The sequence below is a fragment of the Callithrix jacchus genome, chromosome 8 (genome assembly GCF_049354715.1).
Source record: "Callithrix jacchus isolate 240 chromosome 8, calJac240_pri, whole genome shotgun sequence".
Taxonomy (NCBI): Eukaryota; Metazoa; Chordata; class Mammalia; order Primates; family Cebidae; genus Callithrix; species Callithrix jacchus.
Window position 1 is genome coordinate 30,046,692 of NC_133509.1, and position 20,940 is coordinate 30,067,631.

Here is a 20,940-nt window from a genome sequence, read left to right on the forward strand (position 1 = left end):
ACTTTTGGCATTTGGATTTCCCCAGGAAGATGGAGAGTGGAATACTCACTCTTGGGTCTAATCTTTCCTCTTGACCCAGAACTTCCTCCCCACAAAAATGTCTTTAAAAACCTTCCTGAGAGTTAAGCATTCTGCCCCACCAGTTCTCCAACACTGACGTGGGGCAGATAGCTGGGCATATTTGAGGGAGCATTTTTGTGTAAAAGATGCATGGAGCCAGGAGATAGCCACCTTCATAAACTGCTCTGTGCAAAGAGGAATAAAACATTTTTTCCAAACTGAAAAAAAAAAAGAAAATAGACATCCTCATCTGCTTCCCAGTTTTCAAGAGACTATTCTTAATTTTTCACTGTTGAATAGATCATAGACACGACTTATCATTAAGAAAGTCCCCCTCTAGACTTGCTTTGCTAAAAGTTTCTTTTAAAATCATAAATGGTTGTTGAACTTGATAAAATATTTGTTCTGCATCTGTTGAGAAAATCATGTAATTATCCTCCTTTAAATCATTAATATGCAAAATTACATTAATAGAGTTTTCTAATGTTGACAACTGGCATTCTTAGAAAAGCACATTTAGACCTTATTAGCTTTCTTACACATCACTGAATTTTGGTTTGCTAATCTTTTATTTAGATTTTTAAATATCTGCTCACAGATAGATCATAGCTTTATGAGATTGGCATATTATTTATCTTTCTTGTGCTGTCCAATTTTGATAATATAAAATGAATGCAGAAGCGGCATGCAGTGGCTCATGCTTGTAATCCCAGCATTTTGGGAGGCCAAGGTGGGCAGTTCACTTGAGGTCAGGAGTTCAAGACCAGCCTGCCTGACATGACAAACCCGTCTCTACTAAAAATATGAAAATTAGCTAGACATGGTGGCACATGCTTGTAATCCCAGCTACTTAGGAGGCTGATGCACGAGAAACACTTGAACCCAGCAGACAGAGCTTGGCTCAAGCATTGTAGTGAGCCAAGCTTGCACCACTGTGCTCCAGCCTGGGCGACAAAACAAGACTCTGTCTCAAAAAGAAAAAATGAGTACAGGAGGTGCCTTCTTCTGAAAGAGACTGTGTAAGATGAAAACTAAATATTCTTTAAATATTTGGTAGCATTTTGCTGATGTTTTCTTTAAAGAAAAAGTTTTATCTACAACCTCTTTAATAATCATGGATCATTTGAAATTGTTTTTCTTCTTGAATCAGTGGTAATATTTATTTTTCTAGGGATTTTTAGTGATCCTATCACAAAGTTTGTTGTTTTTGGCTTTAAAGTCAATTTTGCTGAATATTAGTGTAGGTAAACAAGCTTTTGGGGAAAGGTTTTGTGTTATATATTTTTTTATCTTTTACTTTCAACAGTTCTATGTTCTAATATCATGAATGTATTTCTTATAAAGTGCTTATGGATTTTTAAACAAACATATTCTAAAAACCTTTGTTTTTTAGCTGGAAATGTTAACCTATTTACATTGATGATGAGTATTAATATATTTTGGGTTCATTTCTATTTTCTTAACCATATACTTTGCATTGCTTTTTAAATGTTATTTGTTTCTTCTATCTACCCTTTTAAATTTATTATAAGTGGTATTTTTTCTTTTTTTCTTTCTACTAATTTGAAAGATATAGATGATTTCTGTTTTTCCAGTGATTCCCCTAAAAATGTCAACATACATACTAATCTTACCAAAGTTGAAATGAATCAATAACTTTATCTTTCTCTTAAACAATAGAACCATAGAACACTTTAGTCCTAAGTCCTCCTCTCCTAACTAATATGTCTTGGTGTTCAGAATTTTAGTTCTATCTTTATTTTTCTTTTATTTATTTATTTATTTATTTGCAATGGGTCTTGCTTCATTGCCCAGGCTAGAGTGCAGTGACCCAATCTCAGCTCACTGCAACCTCCTTCTCCCAAGTTCAAGTGATTCTCCCACCTCCACCTTCCAAGTAGCTGGGATTATAGGTGCCCACCATCACGCCTGGCTAATTTTTGCATATTTAGTAGAAACAGGGTTTTGCCGGGTTGGCCAGGCTGATATCAATCTCCCGACCTCAGGTGATCCACCCACCTTGGCCTGTGGGATTACAGGGATGAGCCACTACACCTGGCCCAATCTTTATTTTCTAATCTTAAAAATGAGAAATTAAAAATTTTAATCCAGTCAATATTTACTTAGATTTACACGTTTATTTGCTTACTGTTCCATCCTGTTTCTCAGGCTTTTCCTTCTATAATAATTTTACTTTTTCTTAATTTTGTTTAGAAATTCCCAAAGTAAGGGTCAATTCATAGTAAATAAGAACGCTGCATTTTTATTTGTATGAAATTTGCTCTCACTCTTGAAAAGTTTTGCTGTCTAATCAGTCCTAGGTTGATGCTAGTACTATCTTCTGGCTTACATTGCTGTTGAGAAGCAGCAGTCTTTCTCTTTTTTTTTTTTTTTTTTTTTCCTGAGACAGAGGCTCATTCTGTCACCCAGACTGGAATGCAGTGGCGTGATCTTGGCTCACTGCAGCCTCTGCCTCCTGGGTTCAAGCTGTTCTGCTGCCTCAGCCTCCCGAGTAGCTGGGATTACAGGTGCCCATCACCATATCCAGATAATTTTTTTTTTTCTTAGTAGAGATGGGTTTTCAACATATTGGCCAGGGTCTTGAACTCCTGACCTCATGATTCACCCACCTCAACCTCTCAAAGTGCTGGGATTACAAGCATGAACCACCATGCCTGGCCAAGAAGCAGCAGTCTTTCTCATCAGTGTACCTTCATAGGCCATCTGTCTTTTTCTCTGATTCTAGAGATCTTCTCTGACTCTAGAGATCTTCTCTTTATCTATGGTATTCTGCAATATCACTATGTTGTGTCTGATGAGCTCAATATTTGGAAGATCTGTCACTGGCAAAATGCTTGATAGGTACATAGAAAAATAAGAGAATTATCAGTAACAGGAAGAAAGGAACAGTTATACAGAAAGGAAATGTAATTATAACATACCACTTAGCTTCAAAATGAACAATATATAATAACACTAAAGTAAATAATGAATTTTGATTTTGCCAAAAATTTTTTGTTTTGTCATGAGACGGAGTCTCACTCTGTTGCTCAGGCCGGAGTGCAGTGGTGCAATCTCAGCTCTCTGCAATCTCCACCTCCCAGGTTCAAGAGATTTTCCTGCCTCGGCCTCCCAAGTAGCTGAGGTTACAGGCATGTACCACCACGCCCTGCTAATTTTTGTATTTTTAGTAGTGACAGGGTTTGTAATCCCAGATATTTGGAAGGCTGAGGCAGAGCATCACTTTAACCTGGGAGGCAGAGGTTTCAGTGAGCCAAGATCATACCACTGCACTCTAGCCTAGACAACAGAGCAAGACCCTACCTCATGAATAAATAAATAAAGTCATGGCTTCAAACTTCAGTGGACCTAAGACTCTCCTGGTGAGCCTATTCAAAATGCAGAGTCCCAGACCCCTACCAAAAGTGTCTGAGTCCTCAGATCTGGGACAGGGCCTGGGAATATGTATTTTCAACTGACAGCCCAGATGATTCTGATACATGAAGTTCAATGATCACACTTTGAGAAGCACAGAGTAGACAAAGGCCATCAGGTGTTCATGAGCAGACAGGGAGACTGGGCATCCTCCTATTGGGCAAGCTGCCAGGCCTGAGTTTCCTCCCATTTCCGCTCCCTGCTCTCACATTAGAGCTGCCTATTTAAGCACAGTGAAATGTTGAAAAAGCTGGGCTTTCTTATGACTATATTAACACATGACACACATTCATCCACTTTCCCCACCCACCACATTCTTCACCCTAAAAGTCCTGAATTTGCAACAACGGATGTCTGCTCACTGCCACTGGGACCTACTGTAACAGGAACTTCCATTTGCGGTCAAGTTATTTACCCTCTGCTTCCTTTTCACAGATGAGAGTCCCTAAATGAGTGGTCAAGGTCTTTGAGGGGTGGGCCAGGACATCAGGAGTGTGAAGGCTTCATTACGCCCAGGCAATGGCATGGGGCAGATTCCTCCTATGCATTCAGTAGTCTGTATAGGATTAGCATATCACAAGGCCCTATGCTATAGCCCATTGCTCACCAGTGTCAAAGGCATGAATGCCTTTTGCTGAGATAAAATAAGCCTCTCTGTAACTATATTTTCTTTTTAGAGGAAGAATCCCAGCAAGGCTGATGAAGGTGCCCTGAAGGCTTTCAGGCCATTATGGTCTGTCCCAAGGCTATCCCTGGGGCTATCTCTCCCCTCCCTGGCTCCCTCTCATGGTGTTGCCCCTAGACCATGGACTCAGGGCCTCCAGTCAAAGCTACTGACTCTGACCATGACTTTTCTCTAGGCTGTGTTCATTTGCATGGCACTGCTGAGAGTAGAGGAGCTATATAGGCTCCAGGCTATTCATAAGAGGATTAGGCCTGGGCTGAGGGTGCAGTGGGAAAGAGACCACAGGGAAGGCCCAGCTCCACTCCCTGAGCACTCGCCATGCCCTACCTGCTGTCAGGATTCTTCTGTGACTATGTGATCTGAGAGAGGGACAGGGGAAACAGAGAGGGCACCATTGCACAGCCCCTCAAGTTTGAGGGGCAGGATTTTGTTGTTCTCAAACAAAGGTGTCTGGCCCAGAAGTGCCTCTTTGAAGATCCTGTGTTCCCAGCAGGTGTTCAGGCCCTGGGCTCCCATGAGCTGATCCACAAAACCAAGATGAAGGCCATCACATGGAAAGGCCTAAGGTGGGGATGGAGGAGATGGGACTTCAGGAGCCAGCTCTTGGAGAACAAGAAGCAAAGTGGTCCAGAGCCTGAGGCCTTGGATCCCTCCTCTGAGCAATTGACTTATCAAGGGTCTCTTTATCTCTTTATACCTTTTGGCTTCCTCCTGAAACTGGAGATGTTATTTTCTATTTCTGAAGAGAAATCATAAATATTTTTAGGGAGCTAGTGCATTATAATTGAATATCATGTCTCTTTTTTTGTTTTTTTGAGAGAGAGAGAGACTTGCTCTGTTGCCCAGGCTGGAGTGCAGTGGCATGATTATAGTTCACTGCAGCCTCAAGCCTCCGGGCCCAAAAATGATCCCACTTCACACCTCAGCCTTCCAAGTAGCTGGGAGCCCAGGCATGTGCCACCATATTTTCATTTATTTTAACTTATTTATAGAGATGGGGTCTCACAGTGTTGCCCAGGCTAATCTCAAACCCCTGGGCTCAAGCAATCCTCCTGCCCCACATGCTGGGATTACAAGCAAGATCCATTTCATCTGGCCTCAGGTCTATTATTGAGAACAGGTGTTTTGGGGGGGTGAGTGAGTAGAGTGCCTAAGAGCACTAAGGCTCACAGTTTCAGGGAGAGTTCTGTGAAAGGTGGTGAACAGTAAAGAAATGGAAGGATGGAGACCTGCCTTCTTAATCTTTCACCTAAGGCTTGTTCATTTGTGTGTTATCACTTCTATTTAAGTGGAAAGGTTTGTGCTAAGCAGCCAGACTCCTTATAGGATGAAGCAGTTTTTTCCAGGCTACCTTAAGAGGCAAGTGAAAAGCCGCTTGTGTCAACTTGAGTACATAAAAGTGCTTGGGAATGTGTAGCACAAGGCCCTTCTTTCTGCATGGAGAGGCTTATAGCTCCAAAAAGGGTTCACTGCATTTAGAGCAGGCAAGAAACTCTCTAGACCAGCAGGCTCTGAGGAGGGCGTATACAACCCAGTAGAGCTACAAGATGGTCCACTGCAGTGACTGAAAAAAATATTAAAAGTATTTATACCTATTTTTTAAATAAACTGTAAGTTTCAGAATGGTTTTAGATTACAGGAAAAAATTGTGAAGATAGTACAGAGTTCTCATATACCTTGCCGCCAGTTCCCATTACCAACAAATTGCATTAGTATGGCACATTTGCTACAATTAATTAGCCAGTTTTAATATATTATTATTAGCTGAAGTCCATACATTTCCTTAGTTTTTGTCTGATGTCCTTTTTCTGTTCCAAGATCCTACCCAAGATATGACATTACATTTAGTAGTAACGTTTCCTTAGCCTTCTCTTGGCTGCAACAGGATCTCTGACTTACTGGGTGTTTCATGACCCTCACACTTTTAAAGGGTACTGGTCAAGTATTCAGTAAAATAATGTCCCTCAGTTGATATTTGTCTGCTGTTTTTCTCCTTATGGGCTTAGGGGTTTGGGGGAGGGAGACTACGGGATGAAGTGCTGTTTTTGTCACATTATATATCAAGGGTGCAGACAATACACATGCCTTCTCATTGTTGATGTTGACCTTAGTAATGTGGCTGAAGTAGTGCTTGTCAGATTTCTCTACCGTGAAGTTATTTCTTCCCCTCTTTCCATACTATACTCTGGAAGCAAGACACTAAGCAAAAGCCCATACTTGAGCGAGGGGGAATTGTGCTCCACCCTCTTGAGGGCAGAGGATCTACATGAATTATTGGACTCATTCTGCATGGGAGCTTTGTCTATTCTCCTCATTTATTTATTCAATCACTTGTTTATATCCATGTGGATTCATGGATCTTGGTTTTTATTTTAAGTTGTAATCCAATCAATGCTGCTTTATTTTGTAGCTTGGGTTGTCCCAGCTTTCTTCATTAGGAGCTCTCAGTTGGCTCCTGTGTCTATTTAACATACCTTAATTGTTTGTGGGTTTGTGTGGTTTTTTTTTTCTTTCCTTGAGCACTTTCTTACTTTCTGGCACTACAACATGCTCCAGGCTTATAATATGTATCTCCTGCCCCAATCCTAGAATCAGTCATTTCTCCAAAGAGCACTGGTTTATTTTATTGGAAAAGGTATTTGATACCAAGATCTGGTTGCTAAGTCTGCTCATTGCTACTAGAGTGTGATTGCTTCTCTTCCTCTCAGCTGATAGAGAAAGGAGATATATGTGTGTACTAAGCCAGCTATATACATATATGTATAATATTTCTATGTATAACATGTTTTTAAATATTTCTGTATACAGCCATCTGTATCTATACTAAGCTAAACATGAGTTCATACTGACTTATACCTAAATATATCTTGGCTTTGTGTGTGTTAATGTAAAAGATATTTTAAAAAATTTTGAAAGCACACTGCCATGTGTGTACCTACGCAACTGTCTTGCATGCTCTGCTCATGTACCCCAAAACCTATAATCCAATAAAAAATAAAAAAATAATAAAAAATAAAAATAAAATAAAATAAAATAAAAACAAAACTTGGGCTGTGCTCAGCAACTCAAAAAAAAAAATTTTGATTTCCAGTTGTTCTTCCTGGTATATAGAAATGTAATTGATGTTTACATACTAACTTGGAATCTTGCAGCTGAGTTATACTCAATTACTAGTTCCCAGTGGATTTTTTTGGCCTTGTTTGGAATTTTCTGCATAGACAATTGTGTCATCTGTAAATACAGATAGTTTTTTTTGTTTCCAGTATTTATATGTTTCATTTCTTTTTCTTATCTTGTTGCATTAGCTAGGACTTCCAGTATGACGTTGAATAGGAATGGTGCAAGAGGACTTCTTGCTGTGTAATCTTAAGGGGAAAGCATCTAGTTTCTCATCGTTAAATATGCAGTTAGCTGTTACTATTTTTGAAAGGGGATGATCTTTACCAAGTTGAGGAAGTTCTCCTCTCTTCCTAGTTAGCCAAGAGGTTTTTTTTTAACCTTGAGTGGATGTCACGTTTTGTCAAGGGCTTTTTCTCCATCAATTAATAGGATTATGCGATTGCTCTTCTTAGCCTATTGATGTGATAGATTACATTAATCAATTTTTGAATGTTGAACAAACCTTGTACCTCAAATAAATCCCACTTGGTCATGGTGTATTATTCTGTTTATACATTGTTATATTTGAGTTGCTCATATTTTGTTGAGGATTTTGCTTCTATGTTCATAACAGATATTGGTCTATAGTTTTCCTTTATTACAGTGGCTTTTTCTGGCTTGGGTATTAGGGTGATGCTGCCCTGATAGAATGGGTTAGAAGGTGTTGCTTCTATTTTATGGAAGATATTGTGGAAAATTGATACTATTTCTTCCTTGAATATTTTCTAGAATCCACTAGTGAAACCATGTGATTCTGGTGCCTTCTTTTTTGGAGGGTTATTAATTATTGACTCAATGTTCTTGATAGATATAGCGCTATTCAGATTATCTAATCTTCCTTGTATGAATGTTGGTAGTTTGTATCATTCAAGAAATTTCTCAGCTTCACCTGTTATCAAATTTGTGGGCATGGAGCTGTCCATATATTCCTTTATTATCCCCTTAATGTCTGTTCAGTATTGATAACCTCTCCTTCATTTTTGATATTAGTAATTTGTGTTTTCTATTTTTCTTGTTTACCATGGCTAGAGGTTTATCAATTCTATTGATCTTCCCAAAGAATCATTTTTGTTTTCATTGGCATTCTATCATTTTCTTGTCTTTTATTTATTTCTGCTCTGATTTTTTTTTTTTTTTTTGAGATGGAGTTTCACTCTTGTTACCCAGACTGGAGTGCAATGGCATGATCTCGGCTCACCACAACCTCCGCCTCCTGGGTTCAGGCAATTCTCCTGCCTCAGTCTCCTGAGTAGCTGGGATTACAGGCACGCGCCACCATGCCCAGCTAATTTTTTGTATTTTTAGTAGAGACGGGGTTTCACCTTGTTGACCAGGATGGTCTCGATCTCTTAACCTCATGATCCACCCGCCTCGGCCTCGCAAAGTGCTGGGATTACGGGCGTGAGCCACCGTGCCCGGCCTGCTCTGATTTTTTTTTATTATTTCTTTTCTTCTGCTTGCTTTGGGCTTAAATGTCTTTTCTCTAGTGTCCTAAGGTGGAATATTGCTTATTGATTTTTCTTTTCTTTATTTTCTAACATATGCATTTAATGCTGTAACTTTCCCTATAAGCACTGCTTTTATTGCACCCCACAAATTTTGATGTTATATTTTTATTTTCACTTAGTTAAAAATACTTTGTAAATTCTTTTGATATTTCTTCTTTGGCCCCATGTGTTATTTAGAACTGTGTTGTTAGGTTTCCAAATAATTTGGGATTTTTCAACTATCTTTTTGTTATTTATTTCAAGTATCATACCATTGTGGTCTGTGAAGATACTTTGTATGCTTTCTATTCTTTTAAATTGGTTGTCAGTCACGGTGGCTCACACCTGTAATTCCAGCACTTTGGGATGCCGAGACAGGTGGAACACAAGGTCAGGAGTTTGAGACCAGCCTGACAAACATGGTGAAACCCTCTCTCTACTAAAAATACAAAATTAGCCAGGAGTGGTGATGCACACCTGTAATCCCAGCTACTCAGAGAGCTGAGGCAGGAGAATCACTTGAACCTGGGAGGCAGAGGTTGCAGTGAGCTGAGATCATGCCTCTGCACTATAGCCTGTGTGACAGAGTGAGACTCCATCTCAAAAAAAAAAAAAAATTAGTTAAGGTGTGTTTTATGGTGCCCAGAATGTGGTCTTACTGACTTGTTACATATGAGTTTGAGAAAATGGTTTATTCTGCTATTGTTGGATGCTGTATTCTATTCATGTCAATTGAATCCAGTTGGTTGATAGTGTTGCTCAGTCAACAATATCCTTATTGCTTTTCTGCCTGCCTGGTTGATCTATAATTACTGAAAGAAGGTGTTGACATCACAAACTATAACAGCAGATTTGTCTTTTTCTCTTTTCAGTTCTCTCTTTGCTTCATGTATTTTGACACTGTTATTAGATGTACACACATTTAAGATTGTATGTCTTCTTGGAAAATTGACCAGTTGACCTTTTCATCTATATGTAACGCCTCTCCTTATGTCTGATAACTGTCTTTGTTCTGAAGTCTGCTGTTTCTGAAATTAATACAACTACTCCAACTTTCTTTTGATTTTGTTAGCATGATATATCCTTCTCTATCTATGAGTTTTTATATTTAAAGTGGGTTTCTTGTCAGTGGCTCACATCCCAGCACTTTGGGAGGCCAAGGTGGGTGGATCACCTAAGGTCAGGAGTTTGAGACCAGCCTAGCCAACATGGTGAAATCTCATCTTTACTAAAAATACAAAATTACCCGAGTGTGGTGGTGCACTCCTGTAATCCCAGCTACTCAGGAAGCTGAGGCAGGAGAATTGCTTGAAACTGAGAGGTGGAGGTGGCAGTAAGCTGAGATCATGCCATTGCACTCCAGCGTAGACGATAAGAGTGAAACGCCATCTCAAAACAATAAAAAGATAAAGTGAGTTTCTTGCAGACAACATATAGCTGAGTCTTGTTTTTACCCATTTTCAGTCTTTCTCTTTTAATTGGCATGTGTTGATCAGTCATATGTAAGTAATTATAATATAGATTACTACCTGCCATGTTTATAACTGATTTCTATTTATTGCATTTGTTCTTGTCTCTGCCCCCTTTTCTGGGTGATTTAACTGAAAGTTTTATATTTTATTCATTTACCTCCTTTTTTGTTTGACAGGGTCTGGCTCTGTCATCCAGGCTGGAGTGCAGTGGCATGATCTTGGCTCACTGCAACCTCCACCTCCTAGGCTCAAGTTAGTCTCCTATCTCAGACTCCCAAGTAGTTGGGACTACAGGTGCATGCCACAATGCCCAACGTGTGTGTGTGTGTGTGTGTGTGTGTGTGTGTGTGTGTATTTTTTTCCCCTTTGGTAAAAGCGGGGTTTTCTCATGTTGCCCAGGCTAATTTCAAACTCCTGAGCTCAATCTGCCTGCCTTGGCCTCCCAAAGTGCTGGGATTCCAGGTGTGAACCATAGCCCCTGGCCTTATTTCCTCTCTTGGTGTATTAATGATACTTCTTTTTTCAATTCTAGCAGTCATGCTAGAGTGTCCAATATATGTTTTCAACTAAGTCCACCCTCAAATAACACTATACCATTTAGTTTGTAGTCTATGTATTATTTTATAACAGAGAACAGAACATCTCCTTCCTTCCTTTGCTTATGACATTACTGTCATTCATTTCACTTATCTGTATGCTATCATTGCCCAGTACATTATTTTTATTGTAATTTTAACTAAGTGACCCTTTAGACTAAGAATTTGAAATCAAGATTTTATTTTATCTTCATTTATTTCTTCTCCAATGCTCTTCCTTTCTCTGTATGGGTCCAAGTTTCTTACCTGTATCATTTTTTTTTCCTCTCTAAAGAACTTCGTTTAACATTTCTTGCATGGCAAGTCTGCTGGCAATGAATTTCCTCTACTTTTGTTTGTTTGATTAAGCTGCAGAATAACAATATTAATAATATCACTACCAAAATAATTCCTGAAGACAGTTTACAGTTTTTCCATAGGCTTTCTTCTTTCTCTTTTCATTTAAAATGGTTTTAAATAGTTGTTCATTGCCCGAACACTACAGGCAATACATTACATACTTACATCCTCCCTTTAATAATCATGCACTTTGGGGTTTTTTATGTTGTTTTTTGTTTTGTTTTGAGACAGAGTCTCACTCTGTCACCCAGGCTGGAGTACAGTGGTGCAATCTTAACTCACTGCAACCTCTGCCTCTCAGGCTCAAGAAATTCTTCTGCCTCAACCTCCTGAGTAGCTGGGACTACAGGTATGAGCCACCGCACCCGGCTAATTTTTGTATTTTTTGGTAGAGACAGGGTTTCATCATGTTGGCCAGGCTGGTTTCAAACTCCTGGCCTCGTGATCCACCCACCTTGGCCTCCCAAAATGCTGGGATAACAGGCATGAATCGTCATGCCTAGCCATCATGTACTTTTATTTCTACAAATGGCAATATACTGTTTATTCCCAGTCCTTATGTTAATGTCCTTCTATACCTTCTGGTTGTCTGAAGGTTATTCTCTAGTATATTCCTCAGGAAGAGCACATGGGAACAATATTCCCTGAATTCTTATGTATTAGAGACAGCCCACATCCTTTATTCATTTCAAGAATAAAGGAAGTCATGTTGTATATAAATCCTTGGTTCACATTTTCTTTTCTTGAGCATCTTATATATACTGCTCCAATTTCTTCTGGCATAAAAAAGCCTTGCTACTGGAAAGTCTGGTAATAATCTAATGTTTTCCCCTTAAAAGTCACTTGTTCATTCTCCCTAGATTCTCAATGTTTTTCATTTTCTTTGCATCCCAGTAATTTTCTAGAATGTATATTCATGTTGGTCATTCTGGGTTGATATTCAGTTTGCCCTTTCAATCAATATGTAGTATTAAATACATGTTTTTATTTCCGGAAAGATCTTTCAAATTATGGTGGGTTTTTTGTTTGTTTGTTTTTTGACAGAGCCTCACTCTGTTGTCCAGGCTGGAATGCAGGAGATTGATCTTGGCTCACAGCAACCTCTGCCTCCCGGGTTGAAGTGATTCTTCCACCTCAGTCTGCCAAGTAGCTGGGACTATAGACATGTGCCACCATGTCCAACTAATCCTTTTATTTTTTGTAGAAATGGGATCTCACTATGTTGCCCAGACTGGTCTCAAATGCCTGGCCTCAAGTGATTCTCTCACCTTGGCCTCCCAAAGTGCTGGGAATACAGGTATAAGCCACCACACCTGGCCAATATTATTACTTCTTATAGTTCATATTTCCTTTATTTTATTATCTTCATAACATTCAGGGTTCATATTTCTTTATGGTTTTCTTTTTTGTCTTTAGGATGTATTCCAAAAGTGATACACAGCCAAAATATATTTTAAGTGACTTGAAATAATCATTTTTCTGTGCGTGGTTATGCCACAAACTTCATATGCAGTTAGGTCCCTTTGCTTCAGTTTGCTTTCAGCTTTTTTTTTTTTTTTTTTTTAAGATGGGGTTTCACCATGATGGCCAGGCTGGTCTTGAACTCCTGACCTCAGGTGATCCACCCACGTCGGCCTCCCAAAGTGCTAGGATTACAGGCCTGAGCCACCATACCCGGCTGGCTTTCAGCTTTTACAGAAGCCTTTTTTTTTTTTTTTACATTTTAGGTTTGGGGGTACATGTGAAGAACATGTAAGATTGTTGCATAGGTACATACATGGCAGTGTGGGTGCTGCCTTCCTCCCCATCACCTATATCTGGCATTTCTCCCCATGTTATCCCTCCACAACTCCCCACCCTCCACTGTCCCTCCCCTAGATCCCCCAACAGACCCCAGTGTGTAATGCTCCCCTCCCTGTGTCCATGTGTTCTCATTGTTCATCACCTGCCTATCAGTGAGAACATGTGGTGTTTGATTTTCTGTTCTTGTGTCAGTTTGCTGAAAATGATGATTTCTAGGTTCATCCATGTCCCTACAAAGGACACAAACTCATTGTATGTTATGGCTGCATAGTATTCCATGGTGTATATGTGCCACATTTTCCCTGTCCAGTCTATCATTGATGGGCATTTAGGTTGGTTCCAAGTCTTTGCTATTGTAAACAGTGCTACAAAGAACATTTGTGTGCATGTGTCCTTATAATAGAATGATTTATAATCCCTTGGCTATATACCCAGTAATGGGATTGCTGAGTCAAATGGAATTTCTACTTCTAGGTCCTTGAGAAATCACCACACTGTCTTCCACAGTGGTTGAACTAATTTACACTCCCACGAACAGTGTAAAAATGTTCCTATTTCTCCACATCCTCTCCAGCAACTGCTGTCTCCAGATTTTTTTAATGATCGCCATTCCAACTGGCATGAGATAGTATCTCAATGTGGTTTTGATTTGCATTTCTCTAATGACCAGTGCAATGAGCCTTTTTTCATGTTTGTAGGCCTCATATATGTCTTCTTTTAAAAAGTGTCTGTTCATATCTTTCACCCACTTTTGAATGGATTTGTTTGTTTCTTGTAAATCTGTTTTAGTTCTTTGTAGATTCTGGATAATAGCCCTTTGTCGGATGGGTAGCTTGCAAAATTTTTTTCCCGTTCTGTTGGTTGTCAGTTCACTCTGATGACTGTTTCTTTTGCTATACAGAAGCTGTGGAGTTTGATTAGGTCCCATTTGTCTATTTTGGCTTGTGTTGCCAATGCTTTTGATATTTTAGTCATGAAGTTCTTGCCTATGCCTATGTCCTGAATGGTTTTGCCTGGATTTTCAACTAGGATTTTTATGGTGTTAGGTCTTATGTTTAAGTCTTTAATCCATCTGGAGTTAATTTTGGTGTAAGGTGTCAGGAAGAGGTCCTGTTTCTGCTTTCTGCACATGGCTAGCCAGTTTCCCAACACAGTTTATTAAACAGGGAATCCTTTCCCCATTGCTTGTTTTTGTGAGGTTTGTCAAAGATCAGATGGTTGTGGATGTGTGGCATTGCCTCCGAGGCCTCTGCTCTGTTCCATTGGTCTGTATCTCTGATTGGTATCAGTACCATGCTGTTTTGATTACTGTAGCCTTGTAGTATAGTTTGAAGTCAGGTAGTGTGATGCCTCCGGCTTTGTTCTTTTTGCCTAGAATTGACTTGGCTATGTGGGCTGTCTTTTGGTTCCATATGAAGTTTAAGGTGTTTTTTTCCAGTTCTGTGAAGAAGGTCATTGGTAGCTCAATGGGGATAGTGTTCAATCTATAGATTACTTTGGGCAGTATGGCCATTTTCATGATATTGATTCTTCCTAACCATGAGCATGGAATATCTCTCCAACTGTGTGTGTCCTCTCTTACTTCGTTGAGCAGTGGTTTGTAGTTCTCCTTGAAGAGGTCCTTTACATCCTTTGTTAGTTGTATTCCTAGGTATTTATTCTCTTTGTAGCAATTGTGAATGGCAGTTTGTTCTTGATTTGGCTCTCTTTAAGTCTGTTACAGGTGTATAGGAATGCTTATGATTTCTGCACATTGATTTTGTATCCTGAGACTTTGCTGAAGTTGCTTATCAGTTTGAGAAGATTTTGGGCTGAGACAATGGGGTCTTCTAAATATACAATCATGTCGTCTGCAAATAGAGACAATTTGACTTCCTCCTTTCCTATCTGAATACCCTTTATTTCTTTTTCTTGCCTGATTGCTCTGGCTAGAACCTCCAATACTATATTAAATAGGAGTGGTGAGAGAGGGCATCCTTGTCTAGTGGCAGATTTCAAAGGGAATGCTTCCAGTTTTTGTCCATTCAGTATAATATTGGCTGTGGGTTTGTCATAAATAGCTTTTATTATTTTGAGATATGTTCCATCAATACCTAGTTTATTGAGAGTTTTTAGCATAAAGGGCTGTTGAATTTTGGCAAAGGCCTTCTCTGCATCTATTGAGATAATCATGTGGTTTTTGTCTTTGGTTCTGTTTATGTGGTGAATTACGTTTATACACTTGCATATGTTGAACCAGCCTTGCATCCCTGGGATGAATCCTACTTGATCATTATGGATAAGCTTCTTGATGTGCTGTTGCAGTCGGTTTGCCAGTATTTTATTCAAGATTTTTGCATCTATGTTCATCATGGATATTGGCCTGAAGTTTTCTCTTCTTCTTGAGTCTCTGCCAGGATTTGGTATCAGGATGATACTCATAAAATGATTTGGGAAGGATTCCCTCTTTTTGGATTGTTTGGAATAGTTTCAGAAGGAATGGTACCAGCCCCTCTTTGTATGTCTGGTAGAATTCAGCTGTGAACCCATCTGGACCTGGGCTTTTTTTGAGTGGTAGGCTGTTAATTGCTGCCTCAACTTCAGCCTTTGTTATTGGTCTATTCAGGGTTTCATCTTCCTGGTTTAGGCTTGGGTGGATGCAAATGTCCAGGAATTTATCCATTTCTTCCAGGTTTATAATTTATGTGCATAGAGTTGTTTGTAATAATCTCTGATTATGGTTTGTATTTCTGTGGAATCAGTGGTGATATCTCCTTTATCATTTTTTATTGCATCTATTTGATTATTCTCTCTTTTATTAATCTGACTAGTGGTCTATTTGTTGATCTTTTCAAAAAAACAGCTCCTGGATTTATTGATTTTTTTGAAGGGTTTTTTTGTGTCTCTATCTCTTTCAGTTGTGCTCTGATCTTAGTTATTTCTTGTCTTCTGCTTGGTTTTGAGTTTTTTGTTTTTTTTTATCTTGCTCCTCCACCTCTTTCAATTTTGATTATAGGGTGTCAATTTTAGATCTTTCCTTACTTCTCATGTGGGCATTTATTGCTATATATTTTCCTCTAGAGACTGCTTTAAATATGTCCCAGAGATTCTTGTATGTTTTGTCTTCATTCTCATTGGTTTTGAAGAATATCTTTATTTCTGCCTTCATTTCATTGTGTATCAGGTCAACATTTGAGAGCCAGTTGTTCAGTTTCCATGAAGCTGTGCAGTTCTGAGTTAGTTTCTGAATTTTCCGTTCTAACTTGATTGCCCTGTGGTCTGAGAGACTGTTTGTTATGATTTCCATTCTGTTGCATTTGCTCAGGAGTGATTTACTTCTGAATACATGGTCAATTTTAGAGTAGGTGTGATGTGGTGCTGTGAAGAATGTATATTCTGTGGATTTGGGGTAGAGTTCTGTAAATGTCTATTAGGTTTGCTTGGTCCAAGTCTGAGTTCAAGTCCTGGATATCCTTGTTAATTTTCTGTCTTGTTGATGTCTAATATTGACAGTGGAGTGGTAAAGTCTCCCACTATTATTATGTGGGAGTCTAAGTCTCTTTGTAAGTCATTAAGAACTTGCTTTATGTATCTGTATTGGGTGCATATATATTTAGGATAGTTAGCTCTTCCTGTTGGATTGATCCTTTTACCATTATGTAATGTTCTTCTTTGTCTCTTTTGATCTTTGTTGGTTTGAAATCCATTTTATCAGAAACTAGGATTGCAATGCCTGCTTTTTTTTGTTCTCCGTTTGCTTAGTAAATCTTCCTCCATCCCTTTATTTTGAGTCTATGTGTGTCTTTGTGAGATGAGTTTCCTGAATACAGCTTACCGATGGGTTCTGAATTTTTATCCAGTTTGCCAGTCTGTGTCTTTTGATTGGGGCGTTTAGGCCATTTACATTCAACGTTAATATTGTTAGGTGTGAATTTGATGCTGCCATTTTGTTACTGGCTGGTTTTCTTTCCCATTAGTTGATTCATTTTCTTCATTGCATTTTTGGTCTTTGCCAACTGGTTTCCTCTTGCAGTGTCTGGTACTTCTTCCTTTCCATGCGTAGTGTTTCTTTCAGGAGCTCTTGTAGGGCAGGTCTAGTGGTGACAAAATCTCTCAATAATTGCTTGTCCACAAAGGGTTTTATTTCTCCTTCACTTACGAAGCTTAGTTTGGATGGATATGAGATTCTGGGTTGAAAGTTCTTTTCTTTAAGGATGTTGAATATTGGCCCCCACTTCCTTCTGGCTTGTAGGGTTTCTGCCAAGAGATCTGCTTTGAGTCTGATTGGCTTCCCTTTGTGAGTGACCTGACCTTTCTCTCTGGCTGCCCTTAGCATTTTTTCCTTCATTTTAACCCTGGTCAATCTGACCATTATGTGCCTTGGGGTTGCTCTTCTTGAGGAATATTTTTGTGGAGTTCTCTGTATTTCTTGAATTTGAAATTTGGACTACCTTGCTAGGCTTGGGAAGTTCTCCTGGATAATATCCTGGAGCGTGTTTTCCAGCCTGGATTCATTCTCCCCATCATATTTAGGTACACTGATCAAGCATAGATTAGGTCTTTTCCCATAATTCCATGTTTCTTGGAGGCTTTGTTCATTTTTTTTCAATCTTTTTTCTCTTGTCTTGCCTTCTCTTTTTATTTCATTGAGTTGATCTTCAATCTCTGATATCCTTTCTTCTGCTTGATCTATTTGGCTATTAAAACTTGTGCTTGCTTCACGGAGTTCTAATGCTGTTTTTCAACTCCATCAAGTTGTTTATGTTCTTCTCTAAGCTGGTTATTCTAGTTAGCATTTCGTCTAACCTTTTTTCAAGGTTTTTGGTTTCTTTGCATTGAGTTAGAACGTGTTCCTTTAGCTCTGAAATGTTTGTTATTATCCACCTTCTGAAGCCTGTTTCTGTCAATTTGTTGCACTCCTTCTCAGTCATGATGTGATCCTGTGTTGTTCAGGAGTTGTGATCCCTTGAAGGAGAAGGGGTATTCTGGTATTTGATGGTTTCATCTTTTTTGTGCTTTTTTTCCCCATCTTTGTGGATTCATCTGGCTGTGATGTCAAGGAGCTGCTTGTTGAGGTCACTTGTCTGCCTGTGGAGGTGCTACTGGGTTTCTAGGGACTCCTTCAGGTTACTAGGGAAGCTTCCTTTGTCTTTTTTGTTTATACTGGGAGATTAGGCCCGCCTCTTCTGCTGACCAGTAGGCTCTGCTGGGTTGTCAGGAATGACATTCCATTGCTAGGTAGGCTTCCTGTGTTTTTTGTTAAAACATGTAGCCCAGTCCCACCCCTCTAGTGCTGGATTGTGCCCTTCCACTGGGCTGGATCATTCAGGGTTCAGCTCAGAATGTGGCACTGGCTTTGTAACCCACTAGAGTCAGAGCTTCAGCCCTCTGGAGTTTGTGGGGGAGGGTAGGGACCCACCCAGCCACAACAGGCCATCTCCCCCTTTCAGCTTTCTCTCTCTCTTGTGTCATGGGGTAGGGGCCCGCCCAGCTGCTCATGCTTACAGCTCCCTCTCTCTCTGGGCAGAGGGAGGGGACAATAGCTCAGTCTGCAGGCTCTTATTCAACTCCACACTTGTAATTCCCAGCACTTGACTAGCAAAGATCCCCTGTTCTGTGTATTGCTGAGGCTTTGGGGGAAGCGCTGTATCTGGACCAGAGTGCCAGAGGGGAGCCTCTGACTTGTCAGTCAGATGCACTTTCTGGGTGAAGCAGCACCCCTCCCCGCCTCAGTCTGCCCTGAGTGGGCTTTGCTCACCATGGGACCAGACCCATTTAAATGCACCTGTACCTCGGCTGGAACTAGGAGATCTTTGGATTTCTGTGTCTCTCTTGCTGGGTGTTGTGAGCTGAAGTTGTGTCTAATTGGCCATCTTGGATCTCCCTCATCTCAGGTGCAAACTCTTAAGCAAGAAAGAGACTGTGCAGAAAGGAGATGGTGCCCCACCCACCCTGCCTCCCACTAATCCCCCTCCAGCTTCCCCTCCCAGCCATTCAAAACCCTGGCCACATGGCCCTGTGGTGACCATGCCTGTGTGCTCAGTCCAGGAGACTCTTCCTCTGGGGATCCATAGGCCCCCAAGGAGGGCACTGATGAGAAAAGGTGTGAAGACAGTCCATTACTCTGGAAGGTCCAAATCTGGAGGGTAGAAGTCAGTGATCTGGGCCTGCTTTCTGGTTGCAGAGGCTGGCTCCTCACTGAGTCCTCATAAGGTAGATAGAGCCAGAAGCCTTTTTAAAATTATTTTTTCTTTAATTTTGGCTCTTAATTATTTAAAACTTTATATGATTCCTAAGTCAAAACTATTTTTAAACAGTTATATTCAGAGTTGCAATTCCATCTGTATTTCTGCCGCCTCATTCCTTCCCTCCCCATATAGGTAAACCTTTTTAAAAATGATGTTATGGTTTATCCTTCCATTGCACTCAGAGTTGCAGATGGGATGCATGCTGTGGGGTATAATATAAGCAAGAGTTTCCATCTACTAGGGTGACACACACTGAGTGCAGGAGCTTCACAGCTCACTTAGGTATATTGGGTTGTTGTGATGGTCATGGGGGAAGGTGGGGAGAGAGAGCCCATTTTAACTGTCACAGGAATGCCAAGACTCCAGGAAGCTGAGAAGAATGGAGTTAAAACCAAAACGATGGCCTAAAACCAAAAATCAAGCCTGTAATCCCAGCACTTTGGGAGGCCAAGGCGGGCAGATCACTTGAGGTCAGGGATTGGAGACCAGCCTGGCCAACATGGTGAAACCCCAACTCTCTACTAAAAATACAAAAATCAGCCAGGCATGGCAGTACACATCTGTAGTCCCAGCTCTCCAGAGGCTGAGGCAGGAGAATTGCTTGAATCCAGAAGGCGGAGTTTGCAGTGAGCTGAGATGACACCACTGCACTCCAGCCTGGGCAATAAAAACAAAACAAAACACTGGATCTATAATTATTTTATTGATTTTAATTAATTATTATTATTTTGGTTCTCCTGTCTCAGCCTTCCAAGTAGCTTAGATGACAGGTGTCTGCCACCATGCCTGGCTAATTTTTGTATTTTTAGTAGAGACAGGGTTTCACCATGTTGGCCAGGCTGGTCTCAAACTCCTAACCTCAAGTGATCCAACTGCCTTGGCCTCCCAAAGTGCTGGGATTACAGGTATGAGCCACCATGCCTGCCTGATACTGCCCTAACTCTCAGGTTGCATCCTTACTCGGATGGTATGACAGTGTGGGAAGCAGCATGGGACAATGTAAAAAGGAGGCATGCTTCTGGCTTCTACCATTTACTAGCTGTGTCTCTGCATGTGATTCTTAACCTCTCTGGGCCTCAGTTTCCTTATCTGAAAAATAAGAATGATAGTATTCCCTTCACAAGGCCAAAGGGAATACTATCAGGCCCACTACATAATGAAACTGAATAAATAATAGCTACTGGGGCTGGGCACAGTGGCTCACACGTGTAATCCCAGCACTTTGGGAGGCCAAGGCAGGCAGATCATGAAGTCAAGAGATTGAGACCATCCTGGCTAACATGGTGAAACCCCATCTCTACTAAAAATACAAAAATTAGCCAGGTGTGGTGGCATACACCTGTAGTCCCAGCTACTCAGGAGACTGAAGCAGGAGAATGGCTTGAACCTGGGAGGCAGAGGTTGTAGTGAGCCGAGATCACACCACTGCACTCCAGCCTGGTGACAGAGTGAGACTCTGTCTCAAAAAATAATAATAATGAAAACCAAGATAATAATAGCTACTGTTATTATTACCTGGTCATTTCCTTGTTGTTTCACAGGAAATTTGCGAGAATCCCCGATTTATCATTGGTGGAGCCAACAGAACTGACATCTGTCAAGGAGATCTAGGTAGGTAGGAAAGTGCCTCAGGTCAGATCCTGCTAGATGATCAAGGGATGATTACAAGGTGTGATC

At 40.3% G+C, this 20,940-nt stretch overlaps 1 protein-coding gene across 4 annotated transcripts in view; it reads left to right on the forward strand.

Annotated features, from left to right (window-relative positions):
• CAPN3 (calpain 3) overlaps nucleotides 1–20,940 on the forward strand; it is a 68,859-nt gene that overhangs the window by 21,534 nt on the left and 26,385 nt on the right. For all 4 annotated transcript variants that reach the window (XM_035261973.3, XM_035261974.3, XM_054240563.2 and 1 more), the window contains exon 2: nucleotides 20,805–20,874. In XM_035261973.3, the coding sequence (XP_035117864.1) occupies nucleotides 20,805–20,874 (70 nt within the window). The remainder of the gene's footprint in view (nucleotides 1–20,804; nucleotides 20,875–20,940) is intronic.